The sequence below is a fragment of the Centroberyx affinis genome, unplaced genomic scaffold (genome assembly GCF_046629955.1).
Source record: "Centroberyx affinis isolate AG114_WGS23_722 - 3 ecotype Tasmania unplaced genomic scaffold, CSIRO-AGI_Caff_v1 ptg000801l_1, whole genome shotgun sequence".
NCBI classification, from domain to species: domain Eukaryota; kingdom Metazoa; phylum Chordata; class Actinopteri; order Beryciformes; family Berycidae; genus Centroberyx; species Centroberyx affinis.
The window spans coordinates 120,699-143,808 of NW_027279405.1; the positions used below are offsets into that span (position 1 = coordinate 120,699).

Here is a 23,110-nt window from a genome sequence, read left to right on the forward strand (position 1 = left end):
TAAATCCTCAAATACTCCACTAAAGCTAATGCAATGCCACGGAGATTTTTGGGTGATGCGCTGCAGCTATTGTTGCTGGAATGTGTGTGTGTGTGTGTGTGTGTGTGTGTGTGTGTGTCCTCTTGTGTGACATTAGGACCTCTACTTAAGAGTGTAATTCTTTATATCTGGGGAGTCACCAGTCTTTTTGATAGAGGATATGTCCTCTACCCCAATAATTGCCACATTTCATTGCAATCCAATTATCCGACTCATTTGCTGCTCTTGAAATTATTTTCAAAAAAAAAAAAACCCAAAAACTTATCAGTCTGTCTTAATGAATATGACCATTCTCCACAATTCTAGAAAGTGGGAAATGTAGGGTAATCTCAGACACCCACTGTTGTAAAGGACATATTGACTTTTACAGGGACAATTAGATGTTCACTGTGAGTTTGGGAAATGGATGAGTGGGGGAAGTTAACATCCAAGGGTACTAGAATGAGCCCATATTTGGGACACAGGGGAGCAGAAATTCTATAGTAGATCTGACCCAAAAGCAGATGGAGTCAAGGTCAGTTATGGTGCTTTACTCCATGGGTAAATACAATTAGCAAGTGCAGTATGGCTCTGTTGCCAAGACGAATTGTTTGGAAATGCGATCATGTAGCTCAGCAAGTTGAGGATGGTGGTAACACTGGCAGGTTTAGGGGTTTCAATTACCATCAATGGCCACCCATTCTAAAATTGTATGCGTTCATGGTACTGTAAGACACCTTGAATAAAGGCCAATGTCATGATATGTTAAATCTAGTTTTATACTTTTCAACCACGAGAAGGTACAAGAAATGATCTGCCAGTTAATTGAGGGGTATACATTATGAGTTACAATATGCCAATTCAGTTCTGCTTTATAACATTTGAGCAAGAATAGGCTGCAGCAGCTGTTGAGGTAATAATGACAGATGCACAATGGGGGACTTCTACAATAGATACTACTGTGGCCAATGAACAGACTATAATATAACTAAAATATATAGTCAATAAACTGATTAAAGCCCATCAACGGACTCCCCTTTGTCAGTAAAATTGATTTTTATTTTATCTTGCCAATCCTTCAATATCTTACTGCCTTTGTCTTTCACAGGAAAGACGAAGCTCAAGATTTATGCTTGGGCCTGTTAGAGTGGTTAGGAAAGGCAGATACTAAGACTCACTGGTAAGGAGTAAAATAATAGGTCACATCTGCGGTTGGAAACCAAAAGGAGAGAGGGATGATGATAATGAGACTATGGGCTGCAATTTTAGGAATGACTCAGATCATTGTCGTCATAAGCTCAAGCTTGTAGTGTGTGTGTGTGTGTGTGTGTGTGTGTGTGTGTGTGTGTGTGTGTGATTATGTGTGAAGAAAGTGCTAGATGCATGAAGAGAGGCACATAAAAAACAAGGTTGTTTATCTTATAGGTCTAATGCTGTCAATTTAAAATCATGACAAACAAAAGCGGGTAAGGTATTAGCCTAATTAATGCAACAGCATAGCTGGTTCACTGGCAGCGTGTTCCATAATGGCTGAGCACTCTGCAGACAAAAGGCTTAAGCACCTCACTGATTTAAACACTAATGAATTGACCTCTCTCAACCCGGTGCTACAAAAGCCTAAAATTAGAGGCAAAATAAATAAAGCAGGGAGAAGCGGCAGCGGCAACTCAGCAGCTTTGATGTCAGGGAGGAAGCTAAGGATTACAGAACCATCAGGAGTTTGGTTGGGGGAAAAAAGCAAGGGGAAAGAGAGGGGAGGAGGAGGAGAAGAGTACAAAACATCTGCAGGAGAAATAAGAAACTGCTAAAATAAAGAAAATGGCAAAATACCACACAGCCACCTGAGAGAAGAAGGGATAAACACTCGGAAAGAAAATAAAGGAAAAAGGGTAGAAGTTTAGGTGTTTTCCATTGAGGGATTCATGCTATGAGGGGGGAAGTTGTGCTGTACTTTCAAGGGAAATGTATTGGTTTTAATGAGACAAACTCGGAGAGACACATAGTTAATGAAAGCAGCAGAACTTCCATCCACAAGCAAGTAGCTCCAACCCAAAACTCACTTTTACTGAACATGTATTTTCATTAATTCATCTCAAACCTATGTGGCAGATTGTATTCGTCAATGTATGAAACACTCAATCATATTTCAGTTTCACTCAATAATAGAAGCACAGGCTAAAGCTCTTAGTGCTGATCTTCTGAGAGGCTGATCTACAATTAGGCAATAATTAAATACATTATACATATGTGAAGATTTCCTATTTCTTGCCCTTACCTTGTGGATTTGTGACTGTTTAGGTGCCTGGCAAATGAATCTAGTACACTTTAAGTATTTCAAACATTTGAACCCATTTAAATATAAATTCTGCCCAAGTCTATCAATGCTGTTGCAATGCATGATAAATTGCGTTGAGGCCAGGGAGATATTAACAGTCGCTGTGAGAAGCTAAGTGGCCTTCCATTACACCGTGCCAATTTTGTAAAGCTGCTACTGTACCATACTGCTTGGTGCATCATGGGAATGTTATTATGAGCTCAGGCAGCCCACCCCTAGATTCTGTACAGAGGCATATGAATGCAGATAGAGACATATATAACCAGAAAAATGCATGCACACACACATATAAGCACACCTGCCAGCACACACACACATTGTGTTGTCTCAAGGATGCACAGTGCCCCCAAGTGGACTGAGCTCATCACTGCAGCATGGCTAAATAAAGCCGCCGGGAGATGAATGGTTTATCATCTCTGAATATTTTACCCATTCTCTCGTACCAAACAAGAATAAAACAGAAACAGTTTCAGTTACATAAATGAAACACCATTTGCATTCTTTAGGGGAGTTCTTGTTGTTCAGAGCTTTGACAGAATTCCTCATCTCTTTATGGTGTCGAGAAAACATAAGAGCTCAGATTGGGCCTAATTGGCCTAGATTTTTTTTTCTCCGACACTGTCTAACTAATTCAGCATCAATATTGGCAGCCCCATTCATGACACAGTGTGGTAGGCTTTTCTCATTCTTCACTTCCTGAGACTAGACCTCCCAAGAGGTTTGGCTGGCAAACTCCTGTTGCAAAGGGCAGATCATTAAAGCTGTGCTCCCTAAACAAATAGACAAGTGTGGCACAGATTTTTTATGTCCCCACTTTGGCAGGATCAAACAAGGTAGGTCATGCAGGATAAATACCCGTTGCAGGAATTATTGATCATTTTCTGACACTGCCGCTGCTACGTGACAGGCTTATATTCATTCTCTCTTTCTGCTCATAAAGAGAGACTATTTACTCTATGGACAGGGGAGGAATGAGGAAGATAGGGGTACAGATGGATGGAAGGGAAATAGGGGAAGGAGGGAGGGACAGAGAGAGGGATGAATACATCCAATTAAATGGGCTCATTTCCTCTAATCAAATAGCTGAGTTATATATCTCAAAGGCAGATTCCCCATAGAGCTGATATTCACACATCAGCAATCAGCCACTAACTCTCTCCCACTCCCTATGGTTCTCTTTTTTCTCTTTTTCTTCCCCATTTTCTACCTTGTGCTCTCTCTCTTTTACCTATATCTCTCTCTCTCCTCCTCATCAACCAATCACCCCAACTGTTACAGCAAGGACTATCTCTATTCCCTTCCTCTCTGATCGATTTTTTATACCTCACTAAGAGTTGTCTGTACCCACACTGCAAATGTTCAGATAATGGGGAGAGCTATACCTAGAGGACTGAACAGAATACATTCAAGATTACTTTGTTGGCCATTTTACATACAGTAAAGAGGAAATTATCTTTTCACATATTCCATAGGTAGGTTACACACAAGCTGGAAACACGGATTCATTTCTTCATAGAGGTCTGGAGGAGTTATGGTTTCAGTGCCTTTTCTCAGAGCAGTGATGGTGGCTGCCACAGATGGAATAATAGCCTCCAGTCACACTCACAAGGGAAATACATCCTCCAGTTCAACACTGAACCAGTAACCTCTTGGCCAAAGTGCAGCCCCTGTTTTAATATTCCAATAGAATAGAATAGAATAGAATAGAATAGAATAGAATAGCACTTTTTGTCTTTTGTCTACATGTCCCTCAAATCCACGGTCCAAAACAGCCTTTTGCAACCTTTTGTTCATGACACAATAACACAATATGACAATCTAAATTATAAATCATTTACAATAATAAATACATAATCTACTCTAGGACTGCAGTTAATCTGTGTCTGTGAACACCTTGTAAATTGTGAATTACTTCTTCTTATACTGATAATGCCAGGACTAGGGGCTCAAAACACACAGACACATAAAAAAAACTGGAATATTACCTATGACGATTTAGGTAGTGGGGGAAAAAGTACTCAAATCCTTTACTCAAGTAAAAGTATCAAAACCATAATGGAAAAATACTCCAGTAAAAGTAAAAGTTCTGTATTCAAAAGTTTACTTCAGTAAAAGTATAGAAGTATTAGCAGTAAAATGTACTGAAGTATGAAAAGTAAAAGTAGTCATTCTTTCAGAGTGTTAAATTGATGCGTTAACCTGTAAGAAGTATTTTAATGTTGTAGGTCAAACTGCTCCATATACTGTTGGGGAGTTTAAACTGTAACAATGCAACATATTTTATGAGCTTATTGTATGTTTTGCATGTAAAACCGTATTCTGCAGAGTAAGTAGTAACTACAGCTGGCAGGTAAATGTAGTGGAGGAAAAAGTACAATATTTCCCTCTGAAATGTCTCATAAAATGGAAAAACTACTGAAGTACAGTACTTAAGGAAATGCACTTAGTTACTTTCCACCTCTGCCTAATTGTAAATTGCAGAGCGCCTAGAATGTAAAATGTAAGTAATAATAATTTATAATAGGCTATCAATCTTCGCCTGCAATGAATTTTCCATTTCATTTTTTTGTAATGAAATCAGACGGCTGATAGTTGATGAAAGTGTATTTTAAGTTCAGCCTTTGTAGTCTATTTTTCTTTTGTATTTGAATAATGATGAATGGACTGAACTGATAGAAAAAGCCTTTGTATGACAATGAACTTCCTGAATACAATAGCAGAAGTACAGCCAATCACAGAAGAGACAGTGGCTCTGTCATGGAACTGGTGGAACGAAAAGTTGGTGAATTGCGGAAGTGAAAAGTTGCATTGCTTTGGCTGCTGTCAGAGAGGAAGAAAAAACTTGGAATGAAGGCTAATGCAAATTAAGCTGAAATTTCTATAAGGCAAGAGTAGTCATTATCATCACCATCCTTCTTCTTCTTCTTCTTCTTCTTCTTCTCCTCCTCCTTCATGATTACAATGGGCCATTTAATAATACATGATCATTCTGGGATCGCAGGGATATTTTGTAATATTTATTGTGGTTCTGACCCTTAACCTCAATATTTAGTTGCTTATAATGTTGGCAATTTAAGAATTTAAGTTTCCTCCCTGTTTTTTCTCATTATTTTCTATTGGTTGTGATTAAAGGCTGTGTCAGAGTCACATTTTCAAACTTCACCCCCCCTACTACAAAGTTAATATACCCATCTATATCAAACTTCAGCAACATATTATGACTTCTTTTAGAGCTGCATTATATGAGTAAATTATTTTGAACTAAAACGTCAACTGGAACGTTAAAATTCCAAGGTCACAATGTGACTCCAGGTTGAGATAAATGTAGAGTAACATGGAACCTCCACTTCCATTTCTGAGTTTGATCGTTTAGGAGAGAGAGAAGAGATGGCTCTGTTTTTAACAGCATTTAAATAGCAAAACCACACAAACAAACAACAATAGTCTAGTAGTTACACGTACACTATTGACTGTAGTGGAACTTACAAATCTCAACAGAAATAAAACCATACAGGCAGCATTTTTTTTTTTGATATCGTTGTTGATATCGTTTGCTGAAAAGAAATGCAAGGCAAAGGGTTTGTGGGAATTTGGGGGATGTAGGGGGGGGGGGGGTTGGAAATGGATGGAGGGAGGTTGGGTGTGTGAGCACAGGTGTTAATGTGCTCACATTGAAGAATTGGAGGATTTGTTAGAGTCTGAGTTGAAAGTTGACTTGTTCTTCTTCTTTTTCTCCTTACGCTTTGGAGTAAGGGCAACAGCGATTCTACGCAGGAAGCTACGCTTCTTTTTCTTCTTCTTCTCCAAAAGTTCATTGAGGTCCCTCTCCAGAACAGCAAGCTTATCTGCCATGAAGGCTTTTCTCTTTGCCCACTCTCGCTCTTTCTCCTCCAGGGCCTGCTCGTTGTCAATTTTGGCCCTGAGGAGACCAGCCCTCTCCTCCTGCTGCTGGAGGAGGCAGCTCTCTAGCTTCTGCTCAGTGTGCTTCAGAGCAGCCGTGATTCTGGTTTCAGCCTGGGCCTGTGCCTGAGCCAGTTCCTGGGCCTGGACCTGGACCTGGGCCTTTTCCTGGGCCTTTTCCCGGGCCTGGACATGGGCCTGTTCCTGGGCCTGTTCCTGGGCCTTTTCCTGGGCATGGACCTGGGCCTGGACTTGGGCCTTTTCCTGGGCCTGTTCCTGGGCCTGGACCTGGACCTGGGCCTTTTCCTGGGCCTTTTCCCGGGCCTGGACTTGGGCCTGTTCCTGGGCCTTTTCCTGGGCCTGGGCCTGGGCCTGGGCCTGGACTTGGGCCTGTTCCTGGACCTGGGCCTGGACCTGGGCCTGGGCATTGACTTGGGCCTTTTCCTGGGCCTGGACCTGTTCCAGGGCATGGACCTGGGCCTGGACCTGGACCTGTGCCTTTTCCTGGACATGTCCCTTGGCCTGTTCCTGGGCCTTTTCCTGGGCCTGTTCCTGGGCCTTTTTCTGGGCCTGGGCCTTTTCCTGGGCCTGTTCATGGGCCTCAACTTGGGCCTTTTCCTGGGCCTGGACCTGTTCCTTGGCCTGTTCTTGGGCCTGTTCCTGGGCCTTTTCCTGGGCCTGGACCTGTTCCTGGGCCTCGATTTGGGCCTTTTCCTGGGCCTGGACCTGTTCCTGGGCCTTTTCCTGGGAATGGACCTGTGCCTTTTCCTGGACCTGTCCCTTGGCCTGTTCCTGGGCCTTTTCATGGGCCTTTTCCTGGGCATGGACCTGGGCCTGGACCTGGACCTGTTCCTGGGCCTCAACTTGGGCCTTTTCCTGGGCCTGAGCCTGTACTTGGGCCTGTTCGGCCAAGCCCAGGAACATGAACTGGAGCTGGGTCTGGGCAGAAGAGTCCAGGTCCAGAATCTCCTTAAGATGTTCATCTGCCTCCTTCATAGTCTGGTATTCCTGGCTGGTCCATTTCCTCTGGGTCTCTTGTTGCTTCTTGGCAAAAGAGTCCAGGCCCAGAGCCAGCTTAAAATATGCTTCCGCCTCTATCATCATCAGATGCTCCTGGCTGCTCCATTTCCTCTGGACCTGTTCCTGGACCTGGACCTGTTCGGCCAGGCCCAGGAACATGAAATGGACCTGGGTGTGGTCAGAAGAGTCAAGGTCCAGAATCTTCCTGACATATTCATCAGCGTCCCTCATCGTCTTATAGTCCTGCCTGCTCAATTTCGTCTGGGTCTGGGTCTGTTCCTCGTTCTGGACAGAAGAGTCCAGGCCCAGAACCAGCTTCAATTGTTTTTCTGCCTCTATCAGCAGTAGATGTTCCTCGCTGCTGGAGACTGGGTCCAGGAGCCCAGTCTTCCTCTCCATAGGGAATTCCAGGTAGGTCTGCCGCGCAGTGCTGTGGGCGGGGCTTACCTGGGCATCCTCTGGCTCCGTGTTGTGCTGGATCTCCATGTATTTATTTCTCTTGTCTCTCTTTCTCTCTCTTTTTGTCTTGTGTGTCACCTCATTGCGCCAAAAAGTGAAATGCCTCTGTGCACTTGGAATTATAACCTCACACTGCATTCACTGCCCTTGTTGTGACACCACAATGTATGAAGTTAGTAAGATTCCAAGTTCCCCTTAATTGACAGGACTGTCAAAGATTCTGTGTTTTTTTATTAGATTTTTTTTGTGTCTAGCTTCAGTTAAGTGAATAAACCAAAATATACTATGGTAGAAGTTGAAGTACCGTTTCAAATCCTTTACTCAAGTCAAAGTATAAAAGTACATGGTCTTAAATTTACTTAAAGTATTAAAGTAAAAGTCGTTCTCCATAATTCATTTCTAATGTTCTAAATTGGTTGTCTGTTGAGCTTTCCTCTGAATCACAGATGAAAAAGAGTCTGCAGCTCAAATCACAAACGTTAATTCTAGCAGCTGAATTCACTAACGTTAATTCTCTCTCTCTTGTTGCTTCTCTCTTCTTCTTGTTGCTTCTCTCTCTGTCCCTTTCCTTCCTTTTTGGTGTTGCTTTGCTGAACAAGCAGCCAATCACATCTGGCTATTGATCAGCTGCTTCTGGGATGGAAGCTGTCTGATGTGGAAAATTTAAAAAAAATTGAAAATCAGTTGAGTTCCCAAGAGTAACAAGTTTTGAAAGTGTAGTGAGTAGAAAGTACAGATTTTTCTTTTGAAATGTAGTGAGTAAAAGTAAAAAGTCTTCAGTGAAAGAAAAACTTGAGTTAAGTACAGATACTTGAAAATCCTACTTAAGTACAGTAATGAAGTATTTTTACTTCGTTACATCCCACCTCTGGATTTAGGTTGCATTCTGTGGGGTAGTGGAGGTATTTACAGGAATTTACAGAATGTAGACTATGGTGGGATCACAATATACCCCCCTCCCCTCACCAGTGAGCCTACCTCATCATCTACCTCTAGAACGCTGGTTGCAGTGACACTGTTATTGATTTTCACGCTGCCTTACCATCCTAAACTATAATGGCTTCAGTTGACCACAAGATGGGGCACTACACAAACCAGGTCTGAGCTAGTCTATTTAAGTCTATTTAAAAAGTCACAATGAAACAGCATTTTGAGAGGATCTTGTTTCCTTAATGTGATGTATTTCCTGTTGAAACAGGATATAAGGGTGGAACATGAATGCGGGGATAGATCATTCAAAAGTGTAAAGCAATGGTATATCAGTTAGGGAGAGAGAGGCTGTTTTATTTCATGGAAAGGGTGAAGGGGCAGGATTGTTCAAAAATCTGTAATGGTTTAATTGGATTGAATTTGTATGTACGCCTCCTGGTACACAATGAAGTCACCACTAAAGATTTTCCATTTTCCAGGAAGTAAACAAATGAGATTTTTATATAAAAATATATATATTTTTTAATAAATTGTCAAGGTATACAGTTAGAATGCGCTATAAAGGTAAAAAAAAGTAATTTTTCATTAATTTCATTGTAACTTTAAGTCTACAATTATGGATCCAGTGAATCTAAACAACACTTTGCCTAAAAAAAAAATCATAAGTATGTGCACATTTACCAAATATTCTACACATGACTTAGGGTGAATGCCTAAGTGACTTCACTGAGGCAGGCAAGACAAACTTAAGTTCCCTGCATGATCATGGTTCACACTGGATCTTCAGTAATCATCTACTCTACAAACAAACATACACACAAACACACACACACACACTCCTTAAGACATAGTGAATGACTCTTAATCAGATACACATGGCTAAGGCATGTGTGCTTGTGCTGACAGTTGGCAGCCATGAAAACAAACAGACACACATACACACACACACACACACACACACACACACACACAGCTCTCTCCTTTCATTCCCATTGCCTCAGTGGTTGCTACAGATCCAGTGTAGGCACACATTATGTTTTAAATGCCTTGAATTTTGCATCTACATCACATGGTAAACCCCCATCATAAGAAAAAGCAGTATGCAAAGCTGATTATACAATTTCTAATCCAGCTCATTAAGCTCTTTAAACATTCCTGAGATCAGGCGCCATGGCACAGGAATACAGACAACCAAAGCAAGGGCAAACATTAGCCGGATTATTAACATACAGTCCGTGTCTAGGTCAGCATTTCTCTCAGGGAGAAGGAGACCTTGGTATGAAACGGGCAGTGGGAGCTGGCAGGAAAGTTGGGGCCATTTCATTTTCCCTTTCAGCCTTTGTTCTGCTCATTTAATCCCTAATTAGTACACGAAAAGGGAATCTTTTAGAAGTGGGATCGATTAATGGACTAAGGCGGGTAGAGTACAGTGAGTCATGCTGAGAAGGACTGGAGTTGCACACCAAGAGGCTGAAGTACAGCCTACAGCACAGTTCAGAAAAAGAAAGACTGCCTATGTGCTTGCTAATGGTTTCAAAGTACATTAAACGGGTAAGGTCAACCCCAATAAAGGGAAATTTAATTTTACAACGCAACAAATTATGTTACAAATGGTTGTATTAAAACAGACAATGCATTTTTCTATACTCTATTCTCCATCTTACTTTTCTTTCAATCCTCTTTCTCTCAAAAAAAATCAGTGCACTTGGATATCAACCTGGCGCTTAGTCACACAAACCTATTTTTTTTGCCAGCTTGCAATCAGCACGCGGTAACAGCTTTAAGTGTTCTGTTAAGTTTTCAGCCTCAGTAAACGTATCATCCCTAAAGGATTTTGGCTGCTTTCCACCCCCGTTTGCCTTTCTGGAATACGCTACAGTGCAATTTGTCAGCTGACATAAAGTGAGGAGGAGGGGAGGGCAGGGGGCTTGTTGGCAGAGGCTACAGCAGGGGAGGTAATTCCCTTGTCAACAGTATGATATAAATGGTACAGAGCCTACACTGCAAAAAAATATCCATCTTAACAGGTCATTTAATGTAATTTAATGTAACTTCCTGTGAAGAAACTGCCAATGTGGTGGGATCACTTTCACTTGATTCACAAATCAACTTGTTTCAAGATATTGCCTTGATTCAAGATATTCACACTTATTTTCAAACGTAAAACTACATTGGAAATGAGTGGGATTATCTCACCCCATTGAAGGAATTTTTCACTTGTCTTAAGAAAAACTAAATTTCAAGACTGAATATTAGATTAAATGATGTACTGCAATGGTCATTTACTTTCAGTGTCCACAACAACATCAAAATTCATCAAGCCAGACATGGGGACTCACCATGCTGTTGAGCTCTGAGTCATCATAGCTGTCACAGGGAAGCGTTCCTGGCCCCCCCAGGGGCTCCAGCCCCTCCTCATCCCACATGTAGGTTCCACCAGAGCTGTTGGAGGGGGACAGCTCCAGAGAGGAGCCCTGGGGGAGGTCATCCCCCTCTGGGGACAACGCCAGGGGGTCCTGGGACTCCTGGAGGGCAGGCATCTGCACTTTACAACCTGCAGGAGAGATACACAAGCAACCACACACACACACACACCCGTTTATAGGTCAAGACACTGTTGTAGTACTATTAAAATACAACTTTGCATGAAATATATTAATGTAATGTGCCTGCTACTAGCACGATATTAGCAGTATACCTCCATTTTACTAGGGCTGAGCAACACACACACACACACACACACAAATTAGGCATAAAATGTAAATTCTATTCTATTCTATTTTACTACCTGCCAGGTCAATGCCGGCCCAGTCCATGGCCTCATCGAGTAAACTGCGTAGGCGGTTCCCGGTGGCGCTGCCTGTATTCCTGTTGTCAGGCAGGTCCCCATCACTAAGCGCATCTCCCACACTGTCAAAGTCATCCAGAAACTCCTCACTGGTGTCCCCTTTGTCCATAGAGGAGGCGGAAGATAAGGACATGTCTTCCAGGGACTCCCCAACTACCTGGCCACATTTCTCCCTCAGAAGACCCCCTCCTCCTCCTCCCCCAGAGCTTCCATCACTGTCACAGCAGGAATCTGTTTTCTCAGTCTCACCAGTGGGCTCAATGTCTATCGCTATCCCTAATATCCTTCCACATTCAGGGGCAGTTGAAGGTCTGACATCCCCCTTCACCCGGCCTGTGAAAAGGGGCTTCTGCTGCTTGGTCTGCCCTGGTCGGGCCAGGCGGAAGCCCAGAGACCCTGCACTGCTGCTTGATGGCTTGGTCAGCACATAACTGGGGAGGAGGGGCTTCTTCAGAGCGCTGGGGGTGGTGGGTGTTGGGGTGGTGGAGGGGGAGGGCAGGGAGGTGGCAGCTGGAGGTGTTCTGCTGTACTGAAGCCCTCCACCTAGACCTGCTACGCTCCCACCCAAGCCTCCTAGCCCCAGGCCCACTCTCCCATTGCTCAGCTGGGGGGGTTTGAGGAAGCTGCTCCGGGGCGGCCGGAGCTGAGTGTTGGCCAGGGGCTTGGCTAGCTCCACAGCCCGGTTGAAGGAGAAGGACCGTATCATGGGCTGGCTGGTGGGTGAGGGAATCTGTTTGAAGTGGGTGAAGCTGTTTGAGCGCACCATGTTGTCCAGCGCCAGGGTCTTGAGGCTGTCGCTGGACTGAGAGAGGCTGTCTTGAGAGCTGCTTCGGGGAGAGCTGGAGTTGGCCCTTGGGCGCACAAGGCGGGACTCTGAGCCAAACATCGACCCAGGCCGAGTGAAAACACTAGAGCCATTTTGGCCCACTTTAGGGCCTCCATTCAGCGAGCTCTGGGCAAGCTTGGTCCCTGCTTTGGGACTCATCTTTGAAGCCTGCTTGGGGATGGCCTTGGGGCTGGAGATGGAAACAACGAAGGAACCCGACCTCCGCATCTTGGGGGTCCCTGGGGAGGCATTCTTCACCTCCTTCCCCAACGAGGAGAACTGAGTTTGAGCCTTGTCTTCACAAGCTCCCTCCTCTGGGCTGGTGGGGGTGGTGGGAGTGCTCCCACCATCTCTCTTCCATTTCAGGGAAAAAGGGGAGGTGCGGACCACTCCATTTGGGCGTGTTCCTGGGGGGGTGGTCTTGCCCTCCTGGGAAGGGGTGGTGGGCTGCGGGGAACCATTGGGCAGGGGGCTGGTGCCACCAGTCGAGGAGCGGCCACCAAACTTAGGCAGTCTGGAAACCATGGCAGACCTGATGGGTGCCTTTTCTTCCATTAGATGCCAGCAATGGCATGGAGGGGCATGGAATCACACACAACTGAGGAAAGAGAGAGAGACCCAGAGAGAGAGAGAGAGAGAGACACAGAGAGAGACACAGAGCGAGAGACACAGAGAGAGAGACACAGAGAGAGAGAGGATCTGATTAGAGTGTATAACATGATTTGACTTGACAAATTCAATTTCTCAAGTCCCAGGCTTGATAACATTTCACACTTGAGCATTATGGTTTTGTTCATCTTAATTCAATTACGTTTTTTTCCTACTAGACAAATGTAGTATGATTATAAGAGAAGCTTAGTGAGCTGATTCATTGTCTTTTAAAGCTATTCTTTGATGCCAACACCTCACACATTATGTTGCTTTTTTAATGTCACCTAAACCTGGAGATATCAAATAAAACTAATTAAACCTTTACTGTGTGCCATCTTCAGCATACAATGTCTGAGAAACAGTCAGCCTTTTCTTTATCTTTAAATAAGAAGTAATATCTCCAGCTTCCATGCACAGGAAAATTTCAGAATCACTCTTTACTGATCTTGTAAAGAACACTACTTCAGTATTGTTCTTTTGTTTCCTCTTGTGTTTGAACAGTTTGGTAAGCCTCAGTCAAAACACATACTGATCAGATTGCTGGTCTCTTTGTAACAGAACTCCCACAGTGATGCCAGCCAGTCTAATCACTTTTCTAAATGATTCTAGTCATTATCCTTTAGCTAAGTCATTTAAGTGAGTCATCATGAGTCACGTCTTTTTCTGTGAAGGACACAACAAGCATCACATATCAAAGGTTCTCTATTGATGGACAAGTCCATTACAGGTCAAGTGGAAGTGGAAAGTCGAGTGTAGTCGTGAAACACACACTAGCAAAGGCAATCAAACACACAGACACACAAGAAGGCATGTGCACACACACTAAGCACCCCTCTACTGTAATAATAGTAAAATAAAAATAATAAAAATGGTGATGATATTATGGGTAGTCCAGTCTTCTTCTAGCAGATGTATGTTTGTCTCTTTTCAAAGGTCGTTGGTGGTGGGGAGTGCGGGGGATTTATCCGGCAGGCTTATCAGACGACTTGGTCACGACAAGTCAGCCGTGATGCTTTCACATGGTCACATGAGGGAGATAAAGAAAGGAGGCTAGGTGTATGTCTGTCATTATGTGACTGGTCCTTGGCTTAATGGCCATGCAGACTCTGCTGTCCCTTCACTGGACCTCATTGTACTGTCAGATAAATGTCTGCCTTAAAAGCTCAGAGTCCATTCAATACAGACAGCAAAAGAAAAAAAAATGGTCTATCAAGAATTATTGAGAATGCTTGTTATAATCTGTTTTAACTAGGTTATAAACATAGGTCAAAACATTCTTACCTATAATCTCCCAAAACCAAAGGGGAAATGGGAGGTAACGAGAGGACACCCTTAATAAGATTATGGATCATAATCAAAGAGCTTCACATGTGACCTGAGGTTGGCATGGGTTTTGGAGGATATGGCGCCAACATGCCTGGCCAAGAACAGGATGGGCAAACCGATGGACAGCGCCTGGGGGACAAGAGGACAGCGATGCTGGGAAGGCAGCCAGCTCGCTGTGAATAGTGAATGGAGGATGTACAATGTTAAGCCATTGGAGAGAGAACACAAGGCCCCTTCCATTCACTCACCGTCAGGTTCATTTGATTCCTGCAGCGTGTGTATATAGACTGTTGGTGCACCTGCATGTTATATCCATTTGGCTAGCACCGGTAGATTATGAATTGAAAAGCACCATGTGAGAATCCAGATGGTTGGCAAGGTTAGCAGAAACCCATGTACAGGGCAAAATGGTTACTATGAAGAAGAAAATTGTTTGCGGAGTACTGACTTGGACACAATGAAAAACTAGAAAATATGCTCAGTAGAACACAGACCTCCGCCATGTGTGACAACCACCTTTTGATGATATGCCACACCCACCACCATGTCCCCTTTTGGCCAATTGACATGAAAAGTTAATCAGTTCTTCCTTGGCCCATAACCAACCTTCATACCAAGTTTTGTGCAAATCCGTGCCCAGCCTTTTGAGATATCCTGCTAACAGATGGACGGACACACACAGGCGAAAACATTACCAAACATTAGGTAATAAGCAGCGTTGGAAAGAGAACTAAAACATCCTACTCAAGTATAAATTGTTACCTTGCTGAAATTTTACTTAAGTAGAAGTATAACTGCTGGTGTAAAATTCTACTAAAGTAAAAGTACAACGTAGCTCATTTAAAATGTACTCAGACTCAAAGTTACTGAGTTACACAGTAAAGAGCACCAAGTAAAGCCAGATTACTCTACTCTTTGCTGACTGACAGTTCACTGTGAATGGCTCAACAAATGGCCAATTCATGTTGATCCAGTTTCTGATGCTTATGAAGAGCCACAAAATTTGTATTCTGTAATGGATGTGATTTAAAATGTAGCTAAGTACAATACTTCAGAAAAAAAACATATAATAGAGGTAAAATTACTGATTTAAAAAAATATTCAAAAAAGTACAAGTACACAAAAAAGCTACTCAATTACAGTAGCAGAAGTAAATGTAATGAATTACTTCCACCCTTGAAAATAACCTAATACTGCATTAAAAAAAAAAACGTATTTCTCAGCTTTCAGCAGAATTTGAATATACGACAAATACTAATTAACTTTTAAGAAATGTCTGTTGTGTTGCCCCATAGAAGACGAGTTGTTACTCTAGTCTGTGTGCCGCCCCTCCCAAACTGGCACAAAGACAGAAAGGCAGACATTGGAGCAGTAGCCTAATCCACACAACTTTAGAAGGGGTGGGGGAGGGGGTTCACTACAATGTGGGTCTCCTATTCTGGAAAAACTCTGTAACACACACTGGCCTACATTCTCCATTTACAGACACACACTCACACACGCCACCTCAATCAAAGAAGCACACTCCCCAGTGCCATAGCGCCTGGCTATGCCACCCTCACTAATATGCTTCACAAACACACATACATACATGCACACATGCAGGCACATACACACACACACACACACACACACACAGACACACAAAATCAGGTCAGCCACTGCATACAGGGCAGCCAAAGCCTCTTTGCAAGGAGGAGGGGGTGGGACAGGGTGTGTGTGGGTGGGTGGATCTGCCTTTGATGGGTAGGAAGTCAGATTAGGGGGGTTTCTCAAAGTGCCCCAGGATACCCAGGTTTCATTCATATCCAGTGTGACACATCACTATTACATAGCAGCAAATCACACTGCTGTGTCTTCACATGTGGGTCATCTCACTAATTACCCAACCACTGGCAGATATCTGTCTGTACTGCTGTTGTAATTATTTACATCTTGCGTATGTATTTTTTTAACGCATTTTATTTAACTTTAGTTTGCCTACTTTCAACAAAAACACAAATGCACATCCAAACAACTTTCATCCAATAATGCCTGTCACACCAATTTTACCAACACATCTAGCCAACATACAACTTGAAATATTTGAGTCATGTGGTCTAATGCTGTGGTCTCAAACTTTCAGTGCAGCAGCAAATATAACCAGGAAAGTCCAGGGCACATTTAATTATTAAGTGCTTTAAGGTGTCACATAAAGTCTAGCAAGATCATAAAAGAAAAAACGAAGATCTGACTGGCAGATTAGGCAGATTTCATTACATTTACATTAGATTTCATTATGTTTAATGTAATACTTTTATGACAATGATTTCTCAACATTTGAGCAAAATTTCAAGGCACACCTCAGTTCACACAAAAGAAAACCAAAGTGCCTTGGTACACTGGTTGAGAGCTAGTGTATTACACTATAACCAGTAAATTTCTGCCATTGGCAAATCAGTAGCCTACAATCCCTGACAATGCCACACCATCACTGCCCTGCATTTAGTCCAAGACTGGCACAAACACACAGGGCAACAGAAAAAACCGCCAGTAAACAACAAACAAAAGCAGTTAAGCAAAACATCCAGGGTGACTGACACACATTCAGAGGTAGGGCAGTAAACCATGCATGCCATCTGTCAACCGATCGTATCTGAGGGCCTGCCCCTCCCCCCAGAGTTAGTACTGTAAATAAATATCCCTCAGCATCACTGATTTCCGTTATGAGGCCTGTGCTAAACCCAGCATTAACCAAGGCCATCTAGCCATGGTTAACCAGCCCTGGTGGGGAAGGATCAAATAATGTGAAGAAAACAATCTGGGTGGCAATTGTAATCAAGGTTATTGGTGTTAAAACAGTCATCACTCGAATTTAAGAACCAACTTCTGCCACAGGAATAGCAAATTATGTAGGCTGCACTAACGAAAAAGAGAAAGAGAAAAAGAGAAAGAGAAAAAGGAACCCACTAAAAAGCATATATGTTGAGACAATGAGCTGAAGTTGGTAGGATTGTTTGCTGATATGATGGCCTTAATGGGTTTAACATGGAGGTTAATAAAGACAGTTTATCTTCATTTTCTGATGTGAAATCTGTAGTGTATTGTGAAGTAGTCAACAGCTAAAAAGAATTTTAGTCTTTTGACTACATACTTTGATTAATTTCTTGAAAAACCACTTGACTCAGTCTACAAGGGGAACTGGATTTTCACTATTCCTTAGATTTCACACCAACTCCTCTTTCATCCCACATCACCCAATGTGTGTGGTTTCTCTATGGCTTCTCTCCCCATCAAGAGAGAGAGAAAGAAAAACATAACGAGAGGGAGACAGAGAGAGAGAGAGAGAAAAAAAAAAGAGAGAGAGAGAGAGAGAGAGAGAGAGAGAAACAGGGACATACTGTACAGACAGACCGAGAGAGATTTAGAGAGGGAGTGAAAGGTGGGGAAAAAGAGAGAGATGGGCTAACAGACAGACAGATACAGTGAAAGTTTAGAGTTTAAGAGATAGAGAGGGACTCCAGGAAGACTCATCCCACAGAGAGATCCTCTATTGGACCTGCAGCTGTAGCATCTCAGCAGCCATCTCTGAGTGTGAAATGAGCAGGGAAGTGAGATGACATCTTTTCTTATTCCCCTATCTAGTGGGAATGGGAGCTTTCTGTCTGCCTGCCAGTGAGGCTTTCCGGCCTTGCTTCATTTCCGACCCAGAGGACAGCCAGTCAGAAAGCACCTGGCAGAGACACAGAAATGCTAAAAAAAAAAAGGGATCAGCAAGAATGAGGTCATTTGTTTTCTTCTGGCAAAGCCTTCACTTTCTAACTAATGCACGTGCACGCACATAAACTCACGCACGCACACAAGCTGTAACAACCCCCTCACCCCATGCTTGATACTACAGAGTTGCATTCTTCAGGACCAACAGGATGGACGCAGATACTATGTGACAGCCCCAGGGCTCTGATCTATTGGGTCAGCAGGGCTACGCATGAGTGGAGGAGTTCTACTACACACAATAAATCCCCATTCCCACTAGCTAGCCCCCATAGTCACTCAGTCCCCATCTCCCAATGCTCATACCTCCCTATCACTACAAAGCCTCAGCACCATCTCTCAACACAACAGCGTGACAGGCCACATCCATCTTCCCTTTCTTACATTTCCTTCTTTCAATTTCAAAGTTTATGGAGGGGAGGGTTTTATTTGACTTAATGCAGACTGTGGGAATCCCAGAGAGGGATACAACGTTGGGGAGGCGGGGGAGGATCTGAACTTCCAAGTGAGATTTGTATACATTTCCTGATGGGGTGGCCTTGTAAGAAACACACAATTTTCTAGTTCTTTCATCTTAAGTGTCTTTCTATCTACTGCACAAATTGTCATGTCCAGACACAAACACACCCAGTGGATTTCTATAGCGACTCAGTGTGGACTGTGTGTAAGCTAAATAATGAAGACTATGGCAGATGAGGAAGGGAAGATAAATTGAGGGAAAATGGAGAGAGGGGAGAAGGAGGGGTGCATAGAGAGAGAGAGAGAAAAGCTGAAACAAGGTTATCTCTCCTCTGGCACTGATTGGTTCTTGGCACGACAGACAAGGCAGTTGCAGCTTGCATCCCCTCCTTCCTTCCCTCTCTCCATCTTCCTGTCCATCTCTGTCTACACCCCCTCTCCCCACACACTGCAGTCTCAGTAAATCTGTCTTTCAAGCTACAGAACTAATCAATTACATGGATCAATAGTTATATAATCCTTGTGGTAAGAGCCCAGTGTGACATCCAGCTGGCTCTGCTCTCACACTCAAGGCCTAGTGGATCATCCATTCAGGGACATTCACTGTAATGGAAGTACACCAGCCTGGACACCCACAACAACTATCCCAGAACTATCAGTTTCCCTCTTGTCTGTCAGTGATGACTCTGTTGTTAACTTTCAGCAAACCCAAGGAGAATCTAAGACGAATGGGAGCCTGTGATGGCCAACCACAGTATTGACCCAGGGAAAGGTAACATCTAATGCCAGTGAAAGGCATCCAATCTGAGGAAGGATAAAGAACACCACCTGAAAATCAAATGTAGCCAAAATGACACTCTCACCTATACTACTGAGCCTATACAAAAGTGCAGATTAATTTATTGACAGAATCCTTTGAACTGCATTGCAGTGTGATAAGAGTAATAACTAAGGGGTCATCTCTTGACAGGACAGTAGTAGGCCATAGCTCTCTCTCCCTGAAGGGATTAACAGACTGCCATTAGATGAGGGTAATTGAATGAGACAGGGATGAAAGCAATACTGATGCTAGGCTAATGTCTATTGAGTGAAAGCAATACTGGAGTGAGCTGCGCTAAGTGATGCTAATCCAATGAGAAAGCATGGAAGGTTTGCTAATGCTGTGTACTAACAGCTGTGGATCAAATGACAGAGACCAAGAGAGGAAGAGGAGAGAGGAAGAGTAGAAAGAAACTGCTACATTAGGAAGGACCACGCTGCATTGTATGTGATTCTCTATCTGACCATCACAAGCACAGGCACAGACAGACATAAACTAAAGAAATCTTTTTTTCCCCCACAATGAGCAAACTATCACATAAGCACGATATACAAAATATTACCTTCACTCAGTGCATTAAGGCTGACCCACAGACTCGTCCAGTCACTCTCATCCCAGAGTCAATCATTACTAAGCAGACGCTAAGCCCTGCAAAGTCATGCTGCACTGTTTCCTCCCTCAACTGAAAGTGAGGCAGCACCCAGTAGAGAGTAGAGCACAGGAACAGGAAGAGGCTGTTCAGAAGTTGGTCTGTGTGTGTGTGTGTGTGTGTGTGCGTGTGTGGTGTAATGTGTGCCGGTGGTTGTGTGGGTGGGGAGAACAGTGCTTTCGTTGGTGCTTTTAATATTTGATGGGGCATCTTTTAAGAGCCACACCCAGTGTGCTGCTGGAGAGGAGAGGAGAGGAGAGGAGAGGAGAGGAGAGGAGCAGAGGAGAGGAGAGGAGAGGAGAGGAGAGGAGAGGAGAGAAGAGGAGAGGAGAGGAGAGGAGAGGAGAGGAGAGGAGAGGAGAGGAGAGGAGAAACAATCTAGCCCAAAGACATGTAAACACTAGACTCATTTTTGTCCTTTGGCGTATGATGGATGTTATATTACCACACAGATGATTTTGGGAAAATAAGCCCAGAACAATGAAAGTCAAAGAGAAAGAAAAAGTTGAAAAAAAAATTCACAGAGCCCAATTTCCAGTGCAGAACAGATTACCTACAGCAAAAAAAGCCCGATCATTCATCCACAATACAGTACAAAGTCTAATACTAAGGCCACATAATCCTACAGACCCACAAAAAATTATCAAAACGCTAAAGTAGCACTTCTCAGTGTGCATGCAGCCCCATAATATCACAGGATCAACAGCATGGATAATAAATGAAAGAGATCCTGCCCAGCTAGCAGTCAGCCACACATGAAAAGTGACACCAGTGAGAAGGATTTGTTGTGGTTCTCGTAAAGATTCAGTGTGCATTAAACTTCCCCTCCTCGTTTCATGGTTGGCAGCGTACTGGTTCCACTCTGTCAACCATTCCCTGTGAAGTGCCAACAGTAAAATCATACGAGCATTGCCAGTTCCTCAATATCTCCTGTTTACAAGTGTCTGTGATGTCATCCGCTTTGGTAAATCCACAACATGGTGCCTGATCCAACCCACATCAACAACTCTGAATAATAGACTACTAAAACATTGACTGTCTACACAGACTAATTGAGCTTTTATACCGTTTTCATGGGATGCTCCGATTGATCAGCAACAATCTAAATCAGCTGTTTTTCATACTACATCATTAAACTGTTGGTCTCTAAATTGGACAATTTTGAGAACTAATCCTACACTGAAAAAGTTTCTACCCCATGGCATTATGAGTGGTGCAGAGAGATAAAGAAAGCAAGCAATGAAGCAAGAAAGAAAAAAGAAAGATAACTTTCAAAACAGGACAGTGATCACATTCCCCTTGTGCTGTGATGCTGTATTAAATGTAATTGTAATTCATTCATCAAAATTTTATTTCATTTTTGTCCTTGCCAAAAACTAGAATGAGAAAGCAGGACATTCAGTTATGGCTCTGTCACCAATACCACTCCAGGCCTTTCTAATGAGTTTCCCTACAGTCAGTGACAGAGGGTTTACACAGGAACCAAGACAGTGACAAAGAGATATGCATGAAGAGAGTCTCACCGTGGACCAAAATGAATCATACTGCTGACTACAGTCACTACTCAGCCTCAAAAAGCCATCATCCATCCACTCTGATTCATCCATTAGGACAATTTTGCTGCCTTTTTCCTGTGAGGTGTGGTCCTGTCTTGGTAGCACTTCAAATAATCCGATTTGGTTCATTGCTATAGCAGCCCAGATGCCCACGCTCCCATCATCTTAATCACATTTCTCCCAACACCACTCCTCTCACACACCTCTCTCTCACTCACACACACACAGACTCAAGAGGCATTACAGTTAATGGTTTGTGTGTGTATGTGTGTGTGTGTGTGTGTGTAGTACATGTACACACATGTCAATGTCTGTTCTCCCTCCACTATATGACCTTGACATGAACCACACCGTGAGAAGACTGCAGTGCGTTTGACAGCCCCATTTAATTCTCACCTTCTGATTGGCCACAAGGGGTGGAAAGGCTGATAAGTGTCGCCCGGCAACAGCGGAGGTGTCAATCACTGTCAGTAAGGTCATTAGAGTCGTTTATGTAGATAGGAGCCAGAGGCAGTGCTGACAGTAGCCTCAGGCTTACTTTTCTATTCCTACTGAAGTGTAGTGGTACTTCATTCAAACCACAGAACACCAAATAATTGATTTCTTTTGGAAATGTAAAGCCTGTTATGATCATACAAGTGGGACAGCAAAGTATGAGCTGCTGGACGAAGTCCCACGTGTTAATTTAGTTTGACAATGGCAAAAAACATGGCTCACCTGAACTCACTCCATATTGGTGAGACTCGCACCTCAGACTTTTAAAGGAATACACCATGATTTTGAGATATAGAGATGTTGGTCAATTTATCAGTAAGTGATGAGTACACACACACCAAAATCATCCATGTGCCCCTATTAAATCGCTCACTCCAATTCTCCATGCTAACACTTTAGCATATGTGCAGTGACCGTTTGTGAGAAGCAATATCAAATGCAAGAGGACTGAGTCATAAATTTTAAAAAGTAAATAGCACAAAGTCAATATCGCTGATCTAGCCATGGTTAATTTTTTGAAGTATTTCAGGTGAACAGCCATGTATTCTACTGCTCAGTGTTTTTTTTACACAGTCTCCCATACTAACAAGTAGCTAACCATGATCACTTCCTATGTAAAAGTCATGCTCGAAGTCTCGTAGGAAGAGAGAGCTTTCAACAGGAAAGTTAGTTCAAATCATTATGTTACTTATGTATCATATTGTGTCACTTAACGGCTACGTTGATCAATCTCCCAAAAAGTTGTGTATTCAGATGAATTATAATAAAAGCGTGGGTGCTGTTTAATTTGTGAAGGTTATTCTGAGTAGCTACTGCATCATTATTACTAATTTCTTACTCTCTCTGTCTCTCTTTCCCTTCCTCTATTTTTCTGTCTCTCTCTGTCTTTCTCCATCCAAAACCAACTGAGCATAACATTGTCATATTAAAAAAATGTTACAAGAAGACTTAAAAAATGAAATGCATAAAATAGCTCTCATACAGGATGGATAATTTCAAATGACTTTACACTGACCACTCTATTGGTTGCAAGAGGGTTCAATGAGCCATTCTAATAGCTCCAGT

The 23,110-nt window shown here is 43.0% G+C and overlaps 1 protein-coding gene across 1 annotated transcript in view; it reads right to left on the reverse strand.

Moving 5' to 3' along the window:
* The window catches only part of ccser2a (coiled-coil serine-rich protein 2a), a 49,020-nt gene that overhangs the window by 18,608 nt on the left and 7,302 nt on the right, over positions 1-23,110 (reverse strand). Inside the window, exons 3-4 of the mRNA XM_071520434.1 lie at positions 11,451-12,934; positions 11,002-11,216 (exon numbers count right to left, since the gene is read on the reverse strand). Coding sequence (XP_071376535.1) covers positions 11,002-11,216; positions 11,451-12,891 — 1,656 coding nt within the window. The 5' untranslated portion in view covers positions 12,892-12,934. The remainder of the gene's footprint in view (positions 1-11,001; positions 11,217-11,450; positions 12,935-23,110) is intronic.